Below are 17,584 nucleotides of genomic sequence, written 5' to 3' on the forward strand. Positions count from 1 at the left end.
GGCCTGGAACTCCTGACCTTGAGTGATCCTACCGCCTTGGCCTCCCAGAATGCTAGGATTACAGGCATGAGCCACCATGCCCAGCCCACCCAGTTAATTTTTAAATTTTTTTTTTAGAGATAGAGTCTTGCTGTGTTGCCCAGGCTGGTATGGAAGTCTTGGCCTCAAGTGATCTTCTTGCCTTGGCCTCTCACAGTGCTGGGATTACAGGTTTGAGCCATAGCACCCAGCCTGCATATTTACTTATTATCATTGGTATATGTCTGCCTGGTACTTTCCAGATCTGGTTAATAATAAAAGGAAATCTGGAGCCACGCAAAGGGCAGTAGACCTCAGGCTTTGGTACCAGAGCCTCTGAAGGAAATTTTAGGCCTTGACAAATTGAGAATAGTTCTATAACTGCCTATTTTATCCTTTAGAAGGACAGAAAAAGATTGATCTGGCCTAGAACAGGTAGAAAGCATTTCCTTAGTTTAAGAATGTGTTGATAGTCTGTTTAGCATATATTCAACATTATTTATGGTCTAGGCCCTAAATGTCCTCCATCAAAGTGGTAACTCTTAATGCTTCTATAACTTTACTATTTATCAAGTTGCCACTTTGTTCAGTTTCTTCCCCCCCCTTTTTTTGTTTTTGGTATCCTTTAGAGACAGGGTCTTGCTTTGTTGCTCAGGCTGGAGTGCAGTGGCATCATCATAGCTCACTGCAGCCTTGAACTTCTGGGCTCAAGCAATCTTCCTGCCTCAGCCTCCTGAGTAGCTAGGACTACAGGTGTGAGCTGCCACACGTGGCTGTTCAGTTTATTTCTATCACTTCTCCAGAGGGCCCAGATGAGATCAGAACAGAGGGTTCCTGGACAGTGGAAGTGATTCTGAGACTGCTTCTGGTCCAGGCCTTAAGAGACTAGCAGCATTTACTTTCTGCCTCTGGGAACATGTGCCCCTAGAGCCAAGCTGCCATGCTTTAAGGAAGGTGATGGACTAGCACTGAGTGAGCAGGCCACCTTAGAAGTAGATTCTCTAGCTCTCCCCAAACTACCCCAATGACACCACATGGAGCAGAGATGAGCAGTCCCCAGTGAGTCCTGACCAAACTGCAAAGTAAATGATTGTTACAGGGATGGATTACTATGCAGCAATAGTTTAAAAAGTATAAATGTGATCTACATCAAGAGAAGGTAGAATATTTGAATTATTTATCCTGCTGAGTAGTTGTTTCCACTTTCATTGAAGTCTAAAGTCTTAGAAACACAGGAATCAGAATAACTCTTTAAGCTACTTAGTTCCTTGGACTCTATTTATTTTAAAAAAACATACAGAGCACTCACCACGTGTTAGGCACAGTTCTAGGGAGTGGGGACATAATAGTTAATAAACCAGACGAGATCCCAACACTCATAGAGTTTATATTCAAGCAAGAGGCAAATCAATAAATACTAAGGTAATTTTAGATATATCATGGTTCAATGATAGTCCCTGGAACCGTCCATGTAACATTATTTCATATAGAGCCCATTTTCGTAGGAGACACATCTGTCTTGAGTCCAAAAGCAAGATTGGTTTATTTAATGAAATATTAAATCTGTTTTCTATCTGGACTGAGGGTCCTGACTCCTAATTGTAACTACATATCTTTTAGATACTTGGTATTTTTCAAAAGCCTCCAGTCTAACTAGAATTTTGAGATTCCTGGACCTGCCTCCATTATGTTGCTCCCTAATTCCTAGAGGCCAAAGACAGGAAAACTCTGTATTTGGCTTCCTCTCCTGGTCCTCGCAGAACTCTCAGAAGATGTTGGTCTGAAATGTCCTGCATTTCAGTTAGCTATTCATCAGGACCAAGTGTAGAACTCAATATTGACTTGTAATTCATCCTTTTATACAAATGCAGAATGGAGGTAAGGTATATTTGACAAAATCAGAAATAAATATTCCAAATAGCCTATAGTTTACACGAAGCCTAACTTGGAAAACATTAAGTGCTTTGACCAATTTATTAAAAAAGGCTTCATGCAAACTTTGTATCAGAATTTGTTCATTAGTTATTGAGGATGGAGGGCAAGTAGATTATATACAAGAAGTATTCTGGGGGACTATCTTTGTGCTTCATTTTTAAAAAGTTCAATTTAATTTTTTGAAGTAATTACTTAGGAAGAAATACAGAGGAATTCCATAGAAAAAGATGGCAACCAGAATATATTCCATCAGACAGATTTTGACTATTCCTTTACTCTGAAATTTCTTCTTTGTCAGCTAAAACCTATTTTCTGGATAAATTTCCTTACATGAGCCTTGTTCACATTCAGGATCAACACCAATGCTGACATTTATTACTTTGGTTTCATTTTTCTTTTGGCATCTTTGTGTTTCTTCCGACAATCCTAGAAAATCATAAAATTGAAAGCCTTTGTTAACAATAAATACAAATAGTTTTCAAGTTGTTCAGTAAGTATAAAGTAAAATTTAGGTTGTTCTCATTGTCAGGAATGTGGAAACCCATTTTGGAAATGTTTTTTTGAAATGAACAGGGAATATTCAAACTTTTGGCATTGTTTATACTGGTAGCTACAATTCAGTCTTTAAAATTCTCATGATTTCCTGTTACTTAATGAGCCTGACTCTAGGACCAGTCACTCAATCCAGCTAGTCTGCAGTTTCCTCACCTGTACCATTCATGGGTTGAATCAAACAACCTCTAAGTTCCCTTCCAGCACTGTAATTCTGAGAGTTTAAATCATGTTCTCAGTTGTCATCCTTTCTGTCTAAATTTTCATAGCTTATTTCTTTTATTCTTACACCAGGGAAATACCAACACAAAGATTATACCATATCTATTTTAGGAAACAATCAATATGAAGAAACAATTACTCACCATACGCAGGTTGTTTGTTCTGGCCTCCCAAGAATTCTTGCTAATTTTACCTCCCACTCCTCTCCAGAATAAGTCAGAACCTAATAGGGCAAAACAAGAAAGATGAGGCAGCAAACTACTACTAAAATGGGCTATATTCTAGCATTGGCATTATCCAATTCTAGTTAAAACCATTTTCTGTTCAATTTCTACCAGTTTTCAAAAATAAGTGTTATTTTACAAAATGAAACATGTAGTATTGCTAGGATTTTACTGTTTATCTATTATTTACTATTATGTAACTTTGTTACTGTTCATGCTAGGCTTTAAGAAATGAGGAGTTTAGCCGGGCGTGGTGGCTCATGCCTGTAATCCTAGCACTTTGGGAGATCAAGGTAGGAGGATCGCTTGAGGCCAGGAGTTCCAGACCTGGGCAACATAGCAAGACCCAGTCTCTAATAAGTAAGTAAGTAAATAAATAAATAAATAAATTGCTGGGTGTGGTGGTGTGAGCCTATAGTCCCAGCTACTTGGGAGGCTGAGGTAGGAGGATGATTTGAGTCCAGGAGTTCCAGCCTATAGTGAACTATGATCATGCCACTTGACTCCAACCTGGGCAACAAAGCAAGACCCAGTCTCTTAAGAAAAAAAAAAAAAAAAAAAAGAAAGAGGCTGGGCACAGTGGCTCATGCCTATAATCCTAACACTTTGGTAACCTTTGGGAGGCCTAAGTGTGAGGATTGCTTGAGGCCAGAGTTCGAGACCAGCCTGAGCAAGAGCGAGACTCTATCTCTATAAAAACCAGAAAAAATTAGCTGGGTATGGTGGTATGAGCCTGTAGTCCCAGCTACTTGGAAGGCTGAGGCAGGAGGCTCACTCAAGGTCAGGAGTGTGAGGTTGCATTGTTTGATGACACCACTGCACTCTCGCCTAGGAAATAGAGCAAGACCCTGTCTCAAAAAAAAAAAAAAAAAGGAAAAAGAAATGAGTTCAACAACAGCCTCAGAATTTTCATGTGGACTTTTACAATATTAAAAACTTAGGGATTTTGTATGTCTAACATCTAAGAAAGTCCCTGGAATAAAACAAGCCCTTGTTGGTGATAAGGAATAAGCAGGGAACATGGTGAGTAGGGAGCGTTCAACCTTTGAGAGCTTTATAAGTTAACATGCATCAGTCTCAACAGAAGGGGCTAAACCACATGATATTACAAAGAGTCAGAAGTTCTGGATGTGAGTTATTATATCAGAATGTACAATGATAACAGCTGTACTATTACCTGTTCTATTATCATTTCATGAAAAAATGGACTTACCATGAAGTCTTTCGTCATTCTTAGAAAAAAAGAAAAATCTAGTGGTCTCTTTCTCAGGTACTGATGCTTCTCTGAAAAAAGAGGGAAAGGGGTAGAAGGGGGAGACAGAAATAGACAGATAGTAGGTACTTTAATTTCAATATTTAAGAAGAAATATTTATATTAAAAATAAACTATTCCTGAAATATATCTGCCTTGTGTTTTGCTTATCTTGCCCTGAGTTAAAAATGACCCTATCTTCTCTCCATTCAACATTCTTCTATCTGAAGCTTTGACAATGAAGACTTGTTTAAGTACAAACTATCTTCCCTATACTGGTTGTTGATACTCTCACTCCTACAATTGCCACCCCGTTTGCCACTGTTCCCCATGGGAAGGCACCCCACCATCTGCAGCATCCTGTTTCCAGACTAGCAACTTCATTGTCAGGCTTCCTTCCTATGCACATCCTATCTTCCACCTAGTCCTACCCAAATCTCAAGGAAAAGGAAACAAGCTCCCCATGATAAAAAGGCTAGAGAACTCTCTAAAGGAAATGAGAAAAGAAAATTGTTTTGTGAAGAGAAATACTTCTAAAATACTTCTAAAGCATGTCTAATTCAGATTTTACAAATATGAACCTGCAAAGAAACAAATTGCTTACTCTGGGATAGGCTTTCTGTGATCTGTTTCTTCAGTAATATCTTCCTCTTCGGAACTGCTATCTTGGAAACGAGGGTCTTCTTGCCAGGTAATCTTCCCAGGTTTCACTGTCTCAACTCTATAGGTCTCTATATCATTATAATGACACAAGATGATGGGATTGTAACTGAACAACAAATTATTTCTGAACACACTCATTTGATTACTTTTATCATGCACATATATCTCTAAATTTCTAATATAATTAACCATTAGTTTAAAATAGGTAGTATCTATTTTGAAAAAATTGAGAGAAGCTACTATCATAATTTTGGCATTGCTAGAATGATCTGATAAGGACTATAGTAATATTATAAAAAAATATAAAAACTAAATGTTTTTGAATTTATAAATGAATAATATGATTTAAAAAAAGAACAGATAAAATAAGCATGGCATCTGTGCTCACTTAAGAAGCCTAAAATATAACACAATACAGTGAAAGCAGATTTCCCTCTCTACTGAACAGTTTATACAGACAAGAAAATGAAGTAAGCAAACCACATGATATGTTGTGTCTTATTTGCTTATTTATAAATGAGAAAAGGAACATATGTTTACATTTTCAATTCCCAAAACCTCTTTCTAGAACTGCTGAAAAAGCTACTGCTATAAGGTCTAGACAATCACCTCACAAGTCTCCAAAATTTCCTAAATACTCATAAAACATCTTTCAGGTTGCTGCTGTCTTTAGGACTCATTTCAAGGTCAGTTTCTGACACTTGACCCTCAAAATCAGAATTATAGTTAATATTCACATCATGCCAACTCTACTGAATAGTTCTACACAGACAAGAAAATGAAGTAAGCAGAGCACATGAGACATTGTGTCTTATTTGCAACAATTTTTGAAAAACTACTAGATTATTGTACTTCCTTTTAGAGTACCACAGAACAGGTATTTAATATTTATCTGCTACACACATGTGCTATTTTAACTGCTCATCTTTAAAGTAGAATCACTGCAGTTAGGTGTGTATGTTCTTCTGAATGGGTATATCCTGCTTTTTATAGTGAACTCCCAGAAAGCTGCATGAATATCTTGAACACTGCATGGAGAATAGCTTCCTAGGGAACAGGTGTTGGCCTTCAGAGGTAAACCCCCTGAAATAGAATGCACAATTGTATTAATAGGTACTGGTGTTCATACTTTTCACTAGGTACTGGCAAATCTCCAGGGATAAACTTTGAAATAACTGGCATACTGATGACATGGCCTATTTGTATAAAGCCAAGAAGATTACTTATTTCTTCTTTTCTCCTATCATATATAGCAGCAGTATTCCATAAGTCATGGCATCTCTAACTGCATTTAAGATATGAAACTATTTAAACATATGACTTACTCTACTTTTTCATGACTTTTTACTTAGAAGGGATGTTGTACATTATTCTCTGTCTTCCCTTTATATGGCAGCTGGCTAGAAGTTTGCTCCCTTAAATGCAAAAATAGTTTCTTTCACAGCTTCAGGCACATCACGGCTATGGTCATGTAACACTGAATCTGAAATCGTTTTTCTATGCAGAAGAAAGAATACTTTATTCAGCTAATGTTAGATCTGTTACACTTAATGCAGACTCAATTACATTCAAACTGCCTAAAATGAATAAGTGAAGGAAAAAAGAAAAGTACCTTCCTTTATGTCTTCAGTGTCTGAACCAAAAAAGGAGAACGTGAACCCACCGGGCTGCTCAGCCCCACCCCTCAGAGTTGCAGGGTCCTGGATTTCTTCAGGTTTCTCTCCACCATGGTCCTCATTCCACGGTGTGTCTTCTTCCTTTTCACTGCTATCTTTTGCCATTTGGAATATTTCTTTAAAATCCGTAGCAATGTTATAATATATTTCTTTAGACACCTCAGGTACTTTCTCAGCTTCCTCCCTTTTCTTCTTTCGTTTTGCTTTACTGCCATGACATGTATAGACATGCACATCACAAAGAAACAAGTTAGAGAAAATTTCCAGAAATCAGGAAAGGAAAAAAAACCTTAGATAATTTTAATTCTATCCTTTCAACAACCAAGAAGTTCTATACATAAAACTCTAGTAATAAAAGCAAAATCTTGACCAATAAGATTTTTTTTAACACAAATCTCAATCAGCTGCAAACATTAAACAGGAATTATATTCTCCTCCTATCTCTTATCCTCTGAACTACATTTCAAAAATTACACCTAAACTATTAGCTATATGTAATCACTTAGCCTCAGTGGGCCTCAGTTTCCTCATATCCAAAATGAACATGTTAAACCAGATGACTCCTAAGATCATTTTAAGTTCTAAAATTCTGTGAATTTTACCAAACTAATGTATAATTCCTCTTATAAACTAAAATTATTATTCCTTTTATAAACTGAATTATAATTCAGTTTTAGAAATGAATTATAAATGTGCTAAGTATAGTCTCCTTTGAAACGAAATTTTTATGTTACCATAAATCTGTTCTTAGACAGAAGGTTACATGGCAGTTTCCAATATTGAGTTTTTAGCTTTTACTAATAAAAGATTAAAATCCTTTTCCCTTTTTTTTTTTTTTTTTATGTGAGGGGTCTCAGTCTCTAAAATAGCCGCTCTGTTGCCCAGGCTGCTGGAGTATAGTGGTGTGATCATAGTTCATTGCAGCTTTGAATTCCTGGGCTCAAGTGATCCTCCCATCTCAGCCTCGAGAGTAGCTGGGACTATAGGTGCATGTCACCACACTCAGCTAATTCTTTTCTTTTTTTGAGACAGAGTCTTGCTCTGTTACCCCAGGCTAGAGTGCCATGGTGTCAGCCTTGCTCACAGCAACCTCAAACTCCTGGGCTCAAGCAATCCTCCTGCCTCAGCCTCCCGAGTACCTGGGACTACAGGCATGTGCCACCATGCCCAGCTAATTTTTTCCATATATTTTTAGTTGTCCAGCATATGTCTTTCTATTTTTAGTAGAGATGGGGTCTCACTCTTGCTCAGGCTGGTCTTGAACTCCTGAGCTCAAACAATCCTCCCACCTCGGCCTCCCAGACTGCTAGGATTACAGGAGTGGGCCACTGCGCCCGGCCAGCTAATTCTTAAAATTGTTTTTAGAGATGGGGTCTTGCTATGTTGCCCAAACCGGGCTTGAAACCCTCGCCTTATCCTCTCACCTCAGCCTCCTGAGTATCTGGGATTATAGGCTCCAGCCACTAAACCGAGCTTAAAATCCCTTTTGCACTAAGATCAAGTTACAGTTCGTAATGTATTACCTAAAATAAAAAGAGAATGGGATATCCTAAATAACCATCTTAATGGTGGAGACCATCTCGTAGAGAGAAACTTTATTTTATTTTATTATTTTTTTTTGAGACAGAGTCTCGCTCTGTTACCCGGGCTAGAGTGAGTGCCGTGGTGTCAGCCTAGCTCACAGCAACCTCAAACTCCTGGGCTTAAGCGACTCTCCTGCCTCAGCCTCCCGAGTAGCTGGGACTACAGGCATGCGCCACCATGCTCGGCTAATTTTTTCTATATATATATTTTAGTTGTCCAGATAATTTCTTTCTATTTTTAGTAGAGACGGGGTCTCGCTCTTGCTCAGGCTGGTCTCGAACTCCTGAGTTCAAACAATCCACCCGCCTCGGCCTCCCAGAGTGCTAGGATTACAGGCGTGAGCCACCGCTCCCGGCCGAGAGAAACTTTTAATACTTCATTAAATAAAACAATACAGCCAGGTTTTCAGGTACACGTGCTCCTTATGAAACCAAGCTCTATAAACAATGGCAGACAGTTCCAAGTGATTGTCATTGAATTACCAAGTGGTAGCTTTAAAATTTGTCCAAAAACTCTTTGATACTTCTTCTTTCAAGAGGTGGAAGTTAATTGCCCCATCCCTTGAGCATGGACTGGACTTAATGACCTCTTTTAATGAACAGAATAAGGCAGATGTGACTTTAGAGACTAGGGTCACAGCCAAAGCCAGAAGGGCCTTGAAAAAACTGTTAGTAGAAAGCACATGGCCTTTGAGGAGGTTGTAGGTAAGGAATTGTAGAAAAGTAAGGTAAATGCTATCGGAAACTGGAGGAAAGGCGATCCTTGCTCTGCAGTGGCAAAAAGTCTAGCAACACTGTCATCTATATTAACACGGAAAATAGAAAATGTACTTAATTAACTGGGTTATCTAGCTAAGATGTTCAGGAAAGTATTGAATGTAATTTCTGGTTTCTTCTTACTGCTTATAGTAAAATGTGAGAAGAGAATGAAACTAAAGGAAAGAATTTATTTTTAACAAAAGGTGGCAAGACTTCATAGTTTTGAAGATTCCTAATCACCAGAAGGCACATGACATGAAATTCAAGAAATGGCTTCTAAGCAAAAATAAAATCTATGACACTCTCAGAAAAACTTGGTCTAAAGCAGCAGTTGGCAAACTATAGTCCATGGGCCAAGTCTAGGGTGCTGTCTATTTATGTCTGAACTGCAAGTTAAGACTGTTTTTTAATATTTTGAAATGATTGAGGGGAAAATAAAAACGATTTCATGACATGCTAAAATTATATGAAACACAAATATCAGTGTTCATTAATAGTTTTATCAGAACACAGCCTTGCTCAATTGTTATATTGTCTATGGCTGCTTTTCTGCTATAAAGGTAGAGTGGAGTCATCACAGCAGAGACTGGCCTGCAAAGTCTAACACATTTGCTATCTGGACCTTCACAGAAAAATCTATAGACCTGCGTCTAAAAATAAAACAAAATTCTTTATTAAGACCCTAAACAGAGCTAAGGATCTTCAATGGTTCCAACAATAGGGCTTCAATAGACGTTAAACTTCTCAGCAGTTTTGGCAGAAGCCTAAGGTTAAAAAAAAAAAAAAACAAAAACTTATCTCAAAAAGATTTGTGTGACTTTTGTCTAATGCAGTGAACCCTGAGAAGATTCAAAGACAATGCACAAAAATTTTAAGAGAATTATATTAGCAGAAATACCACCAGGCTGGATAGATAGGTATAGAAACATTCTAAAATCAAGAGGCTTTTGGACTCTCAAATTAATACAAATAAAAAGCAGGCTGAGAAAATTACTCAGCTGTAAACATCCTAGCATTCATGAAAAAGGATGACCCAGAAGGTAGAGTCAACAGTCAGGGAGAATTATTCCTAGGCCCTCAGTTCTAATTAAAGAATTTCTAACATTTGCCTGTCTAGATTTCAAACCTGCTATGGACAAATGACCCTTTTGTGCCTGTTTCCCTCATTAAATAGTGGTTAATCTATGCCTGTTCTACCACTGTATATTAGAGGGAGGGCAGATAATTTACCTTTTTAGTTCACAGGTCTTATCAAACAGAAGTGCACTCAAGGAATAACAGATAAGCCTCATCTGTCCCTAGATCTGATTTGGAAGATAACATCCTAGATTTTGAGTTCATGTTGAAACAGGATGAGACTTCTGAGGATTCCAGAAAGTGGGTGAGCATACCCTGCATGTGGTAGGAATATAAACATTTTGTGGCCAGAAGGCAGATGGTGGTTTAAAAATACGTCCACAAATACTTTGATACTTTTTCCTTCAAGATGTGGTGCTTAACTACCCGTATCAAAATGTGGATTGCACTAAAAGTGACTTCTTTCAAGAAAATTAAATAAGGTGGATCTGTCAGAGTATGACTTCTAAGACTAGGTCATAAAATATACTGTGGCTTCCTTCTTCTCTTTCTTTTGGGTCACTTATTCTGAGGGAAGCTCGCTGCCAAAGATTAGAGCACTTAAGCAGCCTAATGGAGAGGCCCATGAGGTGCTAAACTGGGGCCTCCCGTCAATAGCAATGTTGAGTTAGCCATACTGAAAGCAGATCATACAGGCCCAGTCAGGCCTTTGGAGACTGAAATCCCAGGCAACAATTTGACTGCAACCTCACAAGAGAACCTGGCCAGAGCCACCCAGTGAAGTGCCTTCTAAATTCTTGACCCATACAAACCTTGAGATAAATGTTTTGGTTTTAAGATACTAAGTTTGGGTAATTTGTTATGTGGCAATAGATAACTAATTATAAATTTTTAAAAATCCAATATATTTTACAAAATACTCTCTATTTATCATGTTCAACATGGATTACCTGAAATAATGTACAAAAATTCTACATTGAAGGGAATATTAATATTACTTTTATTTTGGTCTAAAATGTGATTCTTTTTAAAAGAAACCTTTAACTTTGGAACAATTTTAGATTTGCAGAAAGTTGCAAAAATAGTAGAGTTCATAAATAACCTTCACCTAGTTTCCCCAATGTAAATATCCTATGTAACTACAATACAAATGTCACAACTAAAAGATTAACATTGGTACATTACCACTAACTAAACTCAGACTTTATTGTGATTTCACCAGTTTCTCCACAAATGTCTTTTTTGTTTCAGGATCCAATTCAGGATACCACATTGCCTTTAGTGATTTTAGTTGCTATTAACAGTAGGAAAATGAAGGATGTAAACCAAACAGTTGCTGGTTTCTCCACATATTTGCTATATTTATCAAACTGACTCCACATCTGTAGGAAATAGAAGCTCCTATCACACTAGGTATGTGGGTTGAATAGTTGCCCCCCAAAAGACATGTCAATGTCGTATTTCCTGAAACTGTGAAGGCTATCTTATTTGGATAAAGGGTCTTACAGAGTAATTAAGTTAAGGGCCCTGGGATGAGAAGATCATCCAGGATTATCCAAGTAGGCTCTAAATGCTATCACAAGTGTCCTTATAAGAGACACAAAGACAAACAGAAAAGAGGAGGCTATGTGAAGACAGAGGCAGAGATGGGAGTGACCTGACTTCAAGTGAAGGAAAACGAAGGACTGGTGGCAGCCACTAGACGCTGGGAGAGAGGCACAAACTGGATTTGTTTCGCTGAACCTCTAAAGGGAATATGGCCCTTCCAATAACCCTCACTTTGGATTTCTAGTCTCCAGAACTGTAAGGAAATAAATTTTTCTGGTTTTAAGTCATCAAATTTATGGTGACTTGTTATAGCAGTCATAAGATACTAATACAAGTAGACAGTATCATACTAGAATAGGAGCACATATCATTTATGTGTGTGAGATTCTTCTGTCACAAGGTAAAACTGGCTGGGAGTGGTGGCACATGTCAGCACTTTGGGAGGCTGAGGTGGGAGGACAGCTTGAGGCCAGGAGTTCAAGACCAGCCTGGGCAACATAGGAGAACCCCATCTCAAATTACAACTAGAAAAAAATACCAAAACAAAAAAAGTAAGACTTCCTTCACCATGTCAATAATTCCTCTCTAAATAACTCCTACCCTCCCCCATCCCTGATAATCTTAAACTATATACAGTGGGACCAATGGTTAGGATATTGGTTACTACCTAGTTTTTCTTATTGTCTGAAATGAGATTAATTCATATGATCCTATTGCTAAAAGAAGTAGCTTTAATTACCTATCTTTTGGCTGATCATCTTTTTTTCTTTCATAAGTGGCATGGTCATGCCTCGTTGGATCATAACGTATGATGTCCCTGTGTAAAAAAAGGAGTGCAAGTTGGTTCGAAGAACACTAATGCAAAAAATGAATAGCAAATTATAATTCAATACTGGAAAGATTCTAATTTTTGGCAAGATAAAGCTAAACAACATCAAACAACAGATCTTATTAGAAATAATATATTAAATTGCCTGCTTTTGAGATTCCCTGAATATTTTTAACCTTAAAAATTAAACATATTAAAATACATACAGATAAAATGATAACTATCTGGGATTTGCATAAAATATTTCAGTCGGTAAAGCAGGTGTCAAATAAAGGTACAGAAAACTGGTGATGTGTTGGTGACTGTAGAAGCTGAGTAATGGTGTACAGGGTTTCATTACACTAATCTCTCTAAATTACATATGTTTGAAATTTTCCTTAATAGTGACATTTATATAGCTTAATAGTTTTACAGTTAATATTCATGATGTTTTCCAATTGTTTCACTAATGGAAGCAATGCCACCAAGATCTAAGTATATAAATACAGAAGTGATTTAAGATTAAGTTTCTTGAAGTGAATCACTAGGTCAAAGTTAAGTATATTTTTAAGGGTCTGATTGATACTTATTGCTAATTACTCTCTCTAGGAAGTTAAAAACGGCCTTGTTTTAAGCTGAGTTCAAGAAGGCATTTATGGCAAAGGAAAATACAGTAGAATGGGAAGGAACATAAACCATACTTAAATTTCTTAGCAGGTACTGATGCTTTGCTTGTAGAATTTCTTAAGTTGATGTGCAAAACACTTTGCACAACATTCAGGGCTTTCTTTTTTTCTTCAGCAAGCTCTTCTTCTTCAACAGATTCATTTACCTCTGAGGGAAAAGGATAATTAGTAATCTCTCGGCAAACATAGCTTAAGAAATCTAAATCATCAAATACTTTACCAAGCACCTAAACATGTACAAAGTCCATTAGGATAGAAAAAAGAAAATTTAACCTCATTTCACCAACCTCTCTATCCCAAGACTCTTATGCCACAACAAACCCAGAAAGTTTGTATGACCAGCAAGCAAAAAGTCTGACTTCTATTTCTAATGATAAAAATGAGTCTGGGGCCGGGCGCCGTGGCTCATGCCTGTAATCCTAGCACTCTGGGAGGCTGAGGCGGGTGGATCGCTCGAGGTCAGGAGTTTGAGACCAGCCTGAGCAAGAGTGAGACCCCGTCTCTACTAAAAATAGAAAGAAATTATCTGGCCAACTAAAATACATATATAGAAAAAATTAGCCGGGCATGGTGGTGCCTGCCTGTAGTCCCAGCTACTGGGGAGGCTGAGGCAGTAGGATCACTTAAGCCCTGGAGTTTGAGGTTGCTATGAGCTAGGCTGACGCCACGGCACTCACTCTAGCCGGGCAACAGAGTGAGACTCTGTCTCAAAAAAAAAAAAAAAAAAAAAAAAGAGTCTGGAATTAATGGCTTTCAGTGGCAAGTCCAAAATTTTTAAGATAAATATTGGCAAATGTAATACAGCAAGATACTAATAATTATAAAACTAAAGTGGTCACAGACTGGTTTTTTAACATTCCAAAAACGTAAATTACACATAGATCTAAAAATGATAAAGTGAAAAGTAGTAATTTTACTGACTTAATATAACAGTAGTAGAGAGTTGCTTCAGTCTTTGATTCAGTAACAAGTATTGCAGGAAAAAGCCATATGCCCTGCACACACATAGCATCATGGAATTCTATAAGCTGCTATGCTCAACTACTAGAAACAGACAAATATCAGAGAACAAAGTTAAACAGCTAGGTTGGATTATAGAAATACAAAAGAACTTTAAGCCTTTATGACCCTTTCAACTTATTACTGGATATAAATAACCAACAAATAGAAACTAGAATAAAATTCTTATTTAAGTTTTCTACAGAGATGCCCCACAGGTTTCTAAAGGTTCAAAGGAGGTCAAGATTATGTTTAACTGGATCAAAAAATACTTTAGAAACCAGGTAGAGTACGAGGTAGGAAAGACAAAGTCATATCCCCAGAGTTGGGAGGAAAGCATGCCAGGTGTCGAAAACAAAACAAATACGTATATTAAGGTCAAAAAGTACACAAAAGTTTATTTTGCATTAGGTGGAAACATATGAAATGCTAATATTCAAAAATTCTTGACTTCTAAAAACAGAAATTTCAATTTTAACCTAGTAAGAAGTAGAAAACAATGCTGGAAAGGGCTCAAGGTGATGTAGGCTGGCTATGCTACTTACTTGCCAGATATACAAAAAATTGTGCCTCAAAAGATGGGAAGAGAAGAAAAAAAAAGACAGAGGTTTTATGCCCGATTGCCTTACAAATGGAAGCACCACCAACACAGAGAAAAGGGTCTGGAAGAGCTTTATGGAGAGAAAGAGAGATATTCAATTTTAGAGAGTTTTAACACAAATTCAGGAAAGCCTGTGGGAAAAATCTAGTAGACATTGAAAAAAAGACCAGTTAGGAGCTCAGCAGAACAGTCAGGAACAAACAAGACCCAAATTTGGGAAATACTCAAGTACAAGTGAAGGCTAAAGCCACAGGGGCTTACATAGAACCTTGGGAAGAACCTACATTTGGAGGCAAAAGCAGAATTAGGAGTCAAGAATTAGGAAGAAAACCAGGAAGTTATAATGCAACGGAGGTAAAGTGAAGAGAACATTTCAAGAAAGGATGATCAACAGTGACAAATGTTACAGGTCAGCTGAAGAGGGTGTTGTGGGAGACAATGCCACTGCACTTAGAGAACAAGTTGTTTATAGCTTTGAGGCCACATACCCAAAGAGTTGTAAGGAGACAGACAAACGTGGCAGAAGTTAATAACCTCTATATGTAGCTTCTAAATGTAGGCTATTACCAAGATTCTGTTCATTCCTGTGTTTTCAACATGGAATTTTTAGTGAGAAAGTCAAGTGTCAGCTCTGAAACATAGTTGGTGTAGGTCCCAAAGAATTTAATATAAGCCTCTCTGAACCTTGGTTTTCTGAAATGTACAATATTGATAATATTCACCTCAAAGAATTGGGAGATCAAATCAGAGATTATATTCAATGAAAAGCCAATTGCTACTGAATTAGATGTAATTATTCATTTCAAATTTAGAACTGAAAAAGAGATGGAATGGAAACTTGAAAACTGGCATGGTTAGAGGAATGACTTTTTTAGGATCCACGAGACATAACTACATCTGTAGAAAAAGGAAAGAGATAGAAGGAAAGGAAAGGATGAAAATGCAAGTGACGAGGGGCATAAGAGGAAGCATGAATGGTGAGGATTAAGATGTAGATTATATTATAATAACTCAGGAAGTAGAGAAAAAAGAAGGTAAGGACACAGAAGTTCTGAAGCTGGGAGAGTAAATCAAGGAGCTCATTCAAGGCTTACACATAGGGGGTAAGATCTTTTGAAAAGGATAAGAGTAGAAGGTCTTACAGATAAAGTTTCGAACTGCTGTGAAAAATGCTATAGAAAGTAAAAAAGAGTAGAATTAGGATGCTTATGAGAGCATCATTACTCTTAGGTACATCCAAATAAGGATGAATTCAAGTAGAATAGCATTCAATGATACACTGCTTAAAAAAAAAAAAATCTGCACCCATCAGGCACACTAGAGGAAGGTGAACACTTTTCCTTTTAGAAAGCCACAGGTGACGTAACTCTTACATGGACTTAACCAGAATCTGCCGATCAACTGACACGGGATGCAGGTTGGAACCTCGCCTTTTTCTCATACCATAGATGAGTGGCGGAAAATGGCACCTTTGGTGGATGCTATCTATTCCTGACCTTTCTGGCAGCTTCAGGTAATTATGTTTTCCTAAATAAATTAATATGTACAAACAAGAAATATTAAATTAACTAAATATTTGATTATGTACTCCCAAATTCAATGTCTTGGGGTGCAGAATTTCTTCATGTGTTAAACAAAGGAGGTACACTAGATGATTTCTTATGGTCCCCCAGCTCTGACATCAGGACTATTTGGACAATGAAGCATTTACCTTTCTGTTCCTCTTCACTGTCACTTTCCAGAAATCGAGAGTCCATGCGAAATCTCTCATCGGTGCCAAAGTGTGACTGTAAATCCATGAGCTACACAGACAAAGAACATACACAATTGATAGCCACGTTCCCAAGACATTGCTTCTAAAGATGACTCTCCAAGTACACCTTCCCAGAGTGCTTGCTCCCAAAATAAACATCCCAACATTGAAATGTGGATCAAGGTCTGCCTGCATTCACCTATACTTAAAGACTATGTCAAAAGATAAGAACATCTTGCAAGTTTTATTGTTTTCAGTCTTCACTAACCTTCTGTCCAGCTCTGCCCTCAAACTGAGGTTTAATTTTGAACCTGTTACTGTCATCTTCAGAACCAGATTCCTCATTATCACTGCTGTCAAACAGCTTCCCAGATGCTTTACCCACAGACTCCTATGAGAAAACACAAACATTTATTAATAAATGAGCCAATCAGCATGTCCTTCATAATGTAATCTTCTCCCTCACATTTAAAAACCAACAACCCTGGCGGGGCACAGTGGCTCACACCTATGATCTTAGCACTCTGGGAGGCTGAGGCAGGAGGATTGCTTGAGTCCAGGAGTTGGAGACCAGACTGAGCAACATAGCAAGACACTGTCTCTAAAAAAAAAATTAAAATTAAAAAACGAAATAAAAACAACCCAGATGCATCTACCAGGAATGAGTAGATGGCGTGTCAGATGTTAACTCCTGCCTCAGTTATATCTAACTGGCCTCAAAGATCATTAATCCAGGGGCTCCCCAATGCAGCCTTGATTTGGGAGATAGTTATTATTACATGCAAAAACACTTTGTGCAGTGTTTCAGTAATATTGATGTCATTGTGCAGATGATGTAGAAGATATAGGATCACATGGGAGAAAATCTCCAAGACCCTGTAATCTCAGTGTGTGGTGGCCTGAAGAGCCCTCGGTCTCATTGAGGCTCTCAGGAAGATTTTATGTTGAGAATGGCAGTTGTGTGGAGGTCTTGGTATGCAATAGACAGAAGTGGATCTGCAAAAGTAGATGAAGGCCCACAGAGACATCTGAACTTCTTACTTTCACCATTTCCTCTCCTGGATGGCTCTGCTCCTGAGTGGATGTCTCCTCTGTTTCACTTTCACTGTCAGAACCAAAGATGATGTGCGTTGGCTTATCCTCTGGATGCCCATCCTAGAGAGGTCATCAAAAGCATTACATCTTATGATAACTGAACCTCAAACTGAACAATATCCAAAGCTATCAT

The 17,584-nt window shown here is 37.8% G+C and overlaps 1 protein-coding gene across 1 annotated transcript in view; it reads right to left on the reverse strand.

The window, feature by feature from the left end:
• Positions 1 to 1,975: 1,975 nt before the first annotated feature.
• The window catches only part of NOL8 (nucleolar protein 8), a 29,865-nt gene continuing 14,256 nt past the window's right edge, over positions 1,976 to 17,584 (reverse strand). The window contains exons 8-17 of the mRNA XM_045562322.1: positions 17,398 to 17,511; positions 16,625 to 16,747; positions 16,315 to 16,405; positions 13,019 to 13,151; positions 12,249 to 12,326; positions 6,479 to 6,750; positions 4,808 to 4,934; positions 4,165 to 4,235; positions 2,871 to 2,950; positions 1,976 to 2,379 (exon numbers count right to left, since the gene is read on the reverse strand). Of these exons, the coding sequence (XP_045418278.1) occupies positions 2,329 to 2,379; positions 2,871 to 2,950; positions 4,165 to 4,235; positions 4,808 to 4,934; positions 6,479 to 6,750; positions 12,249 to 12,326; positions 13,019 to 13,151; positions 16,315 to 16,405; positions 16,625 to 16,747; positions 17,398 to 17,511 (1,140 nt within the window). The 3' untranslated portion in view covers positions 1,976 to 2,328. The remainder of the gene's footprint in view (positions 2,380 to 2,870; positions 2,951 to 4,164; positions 4,236 to 4,807; positions 4,935 to 6,478; positions 6,751 to 12,248; positions 12,327 to 13,018; positions 13,152 to 16,314; positions 16,406 to 16,624; positions 16,748 to 17,397; positions 17,512 to 17,584) is intronic.

Source organism: Lemur catta, chromosome 10 (genome assembly GCF_020740605.2).
Source record: "Lemur catta isolate mLemCat1 chromosome 10, mLemCat1.pri, whole genome shotgun sequence".
NCBI classification, from domain to species: domain Eukaryota; kingdom Metazoa; phylum Chordata; class Mammalia; order Primates; family Lemuridae; genus Lemur; species Lemur catta.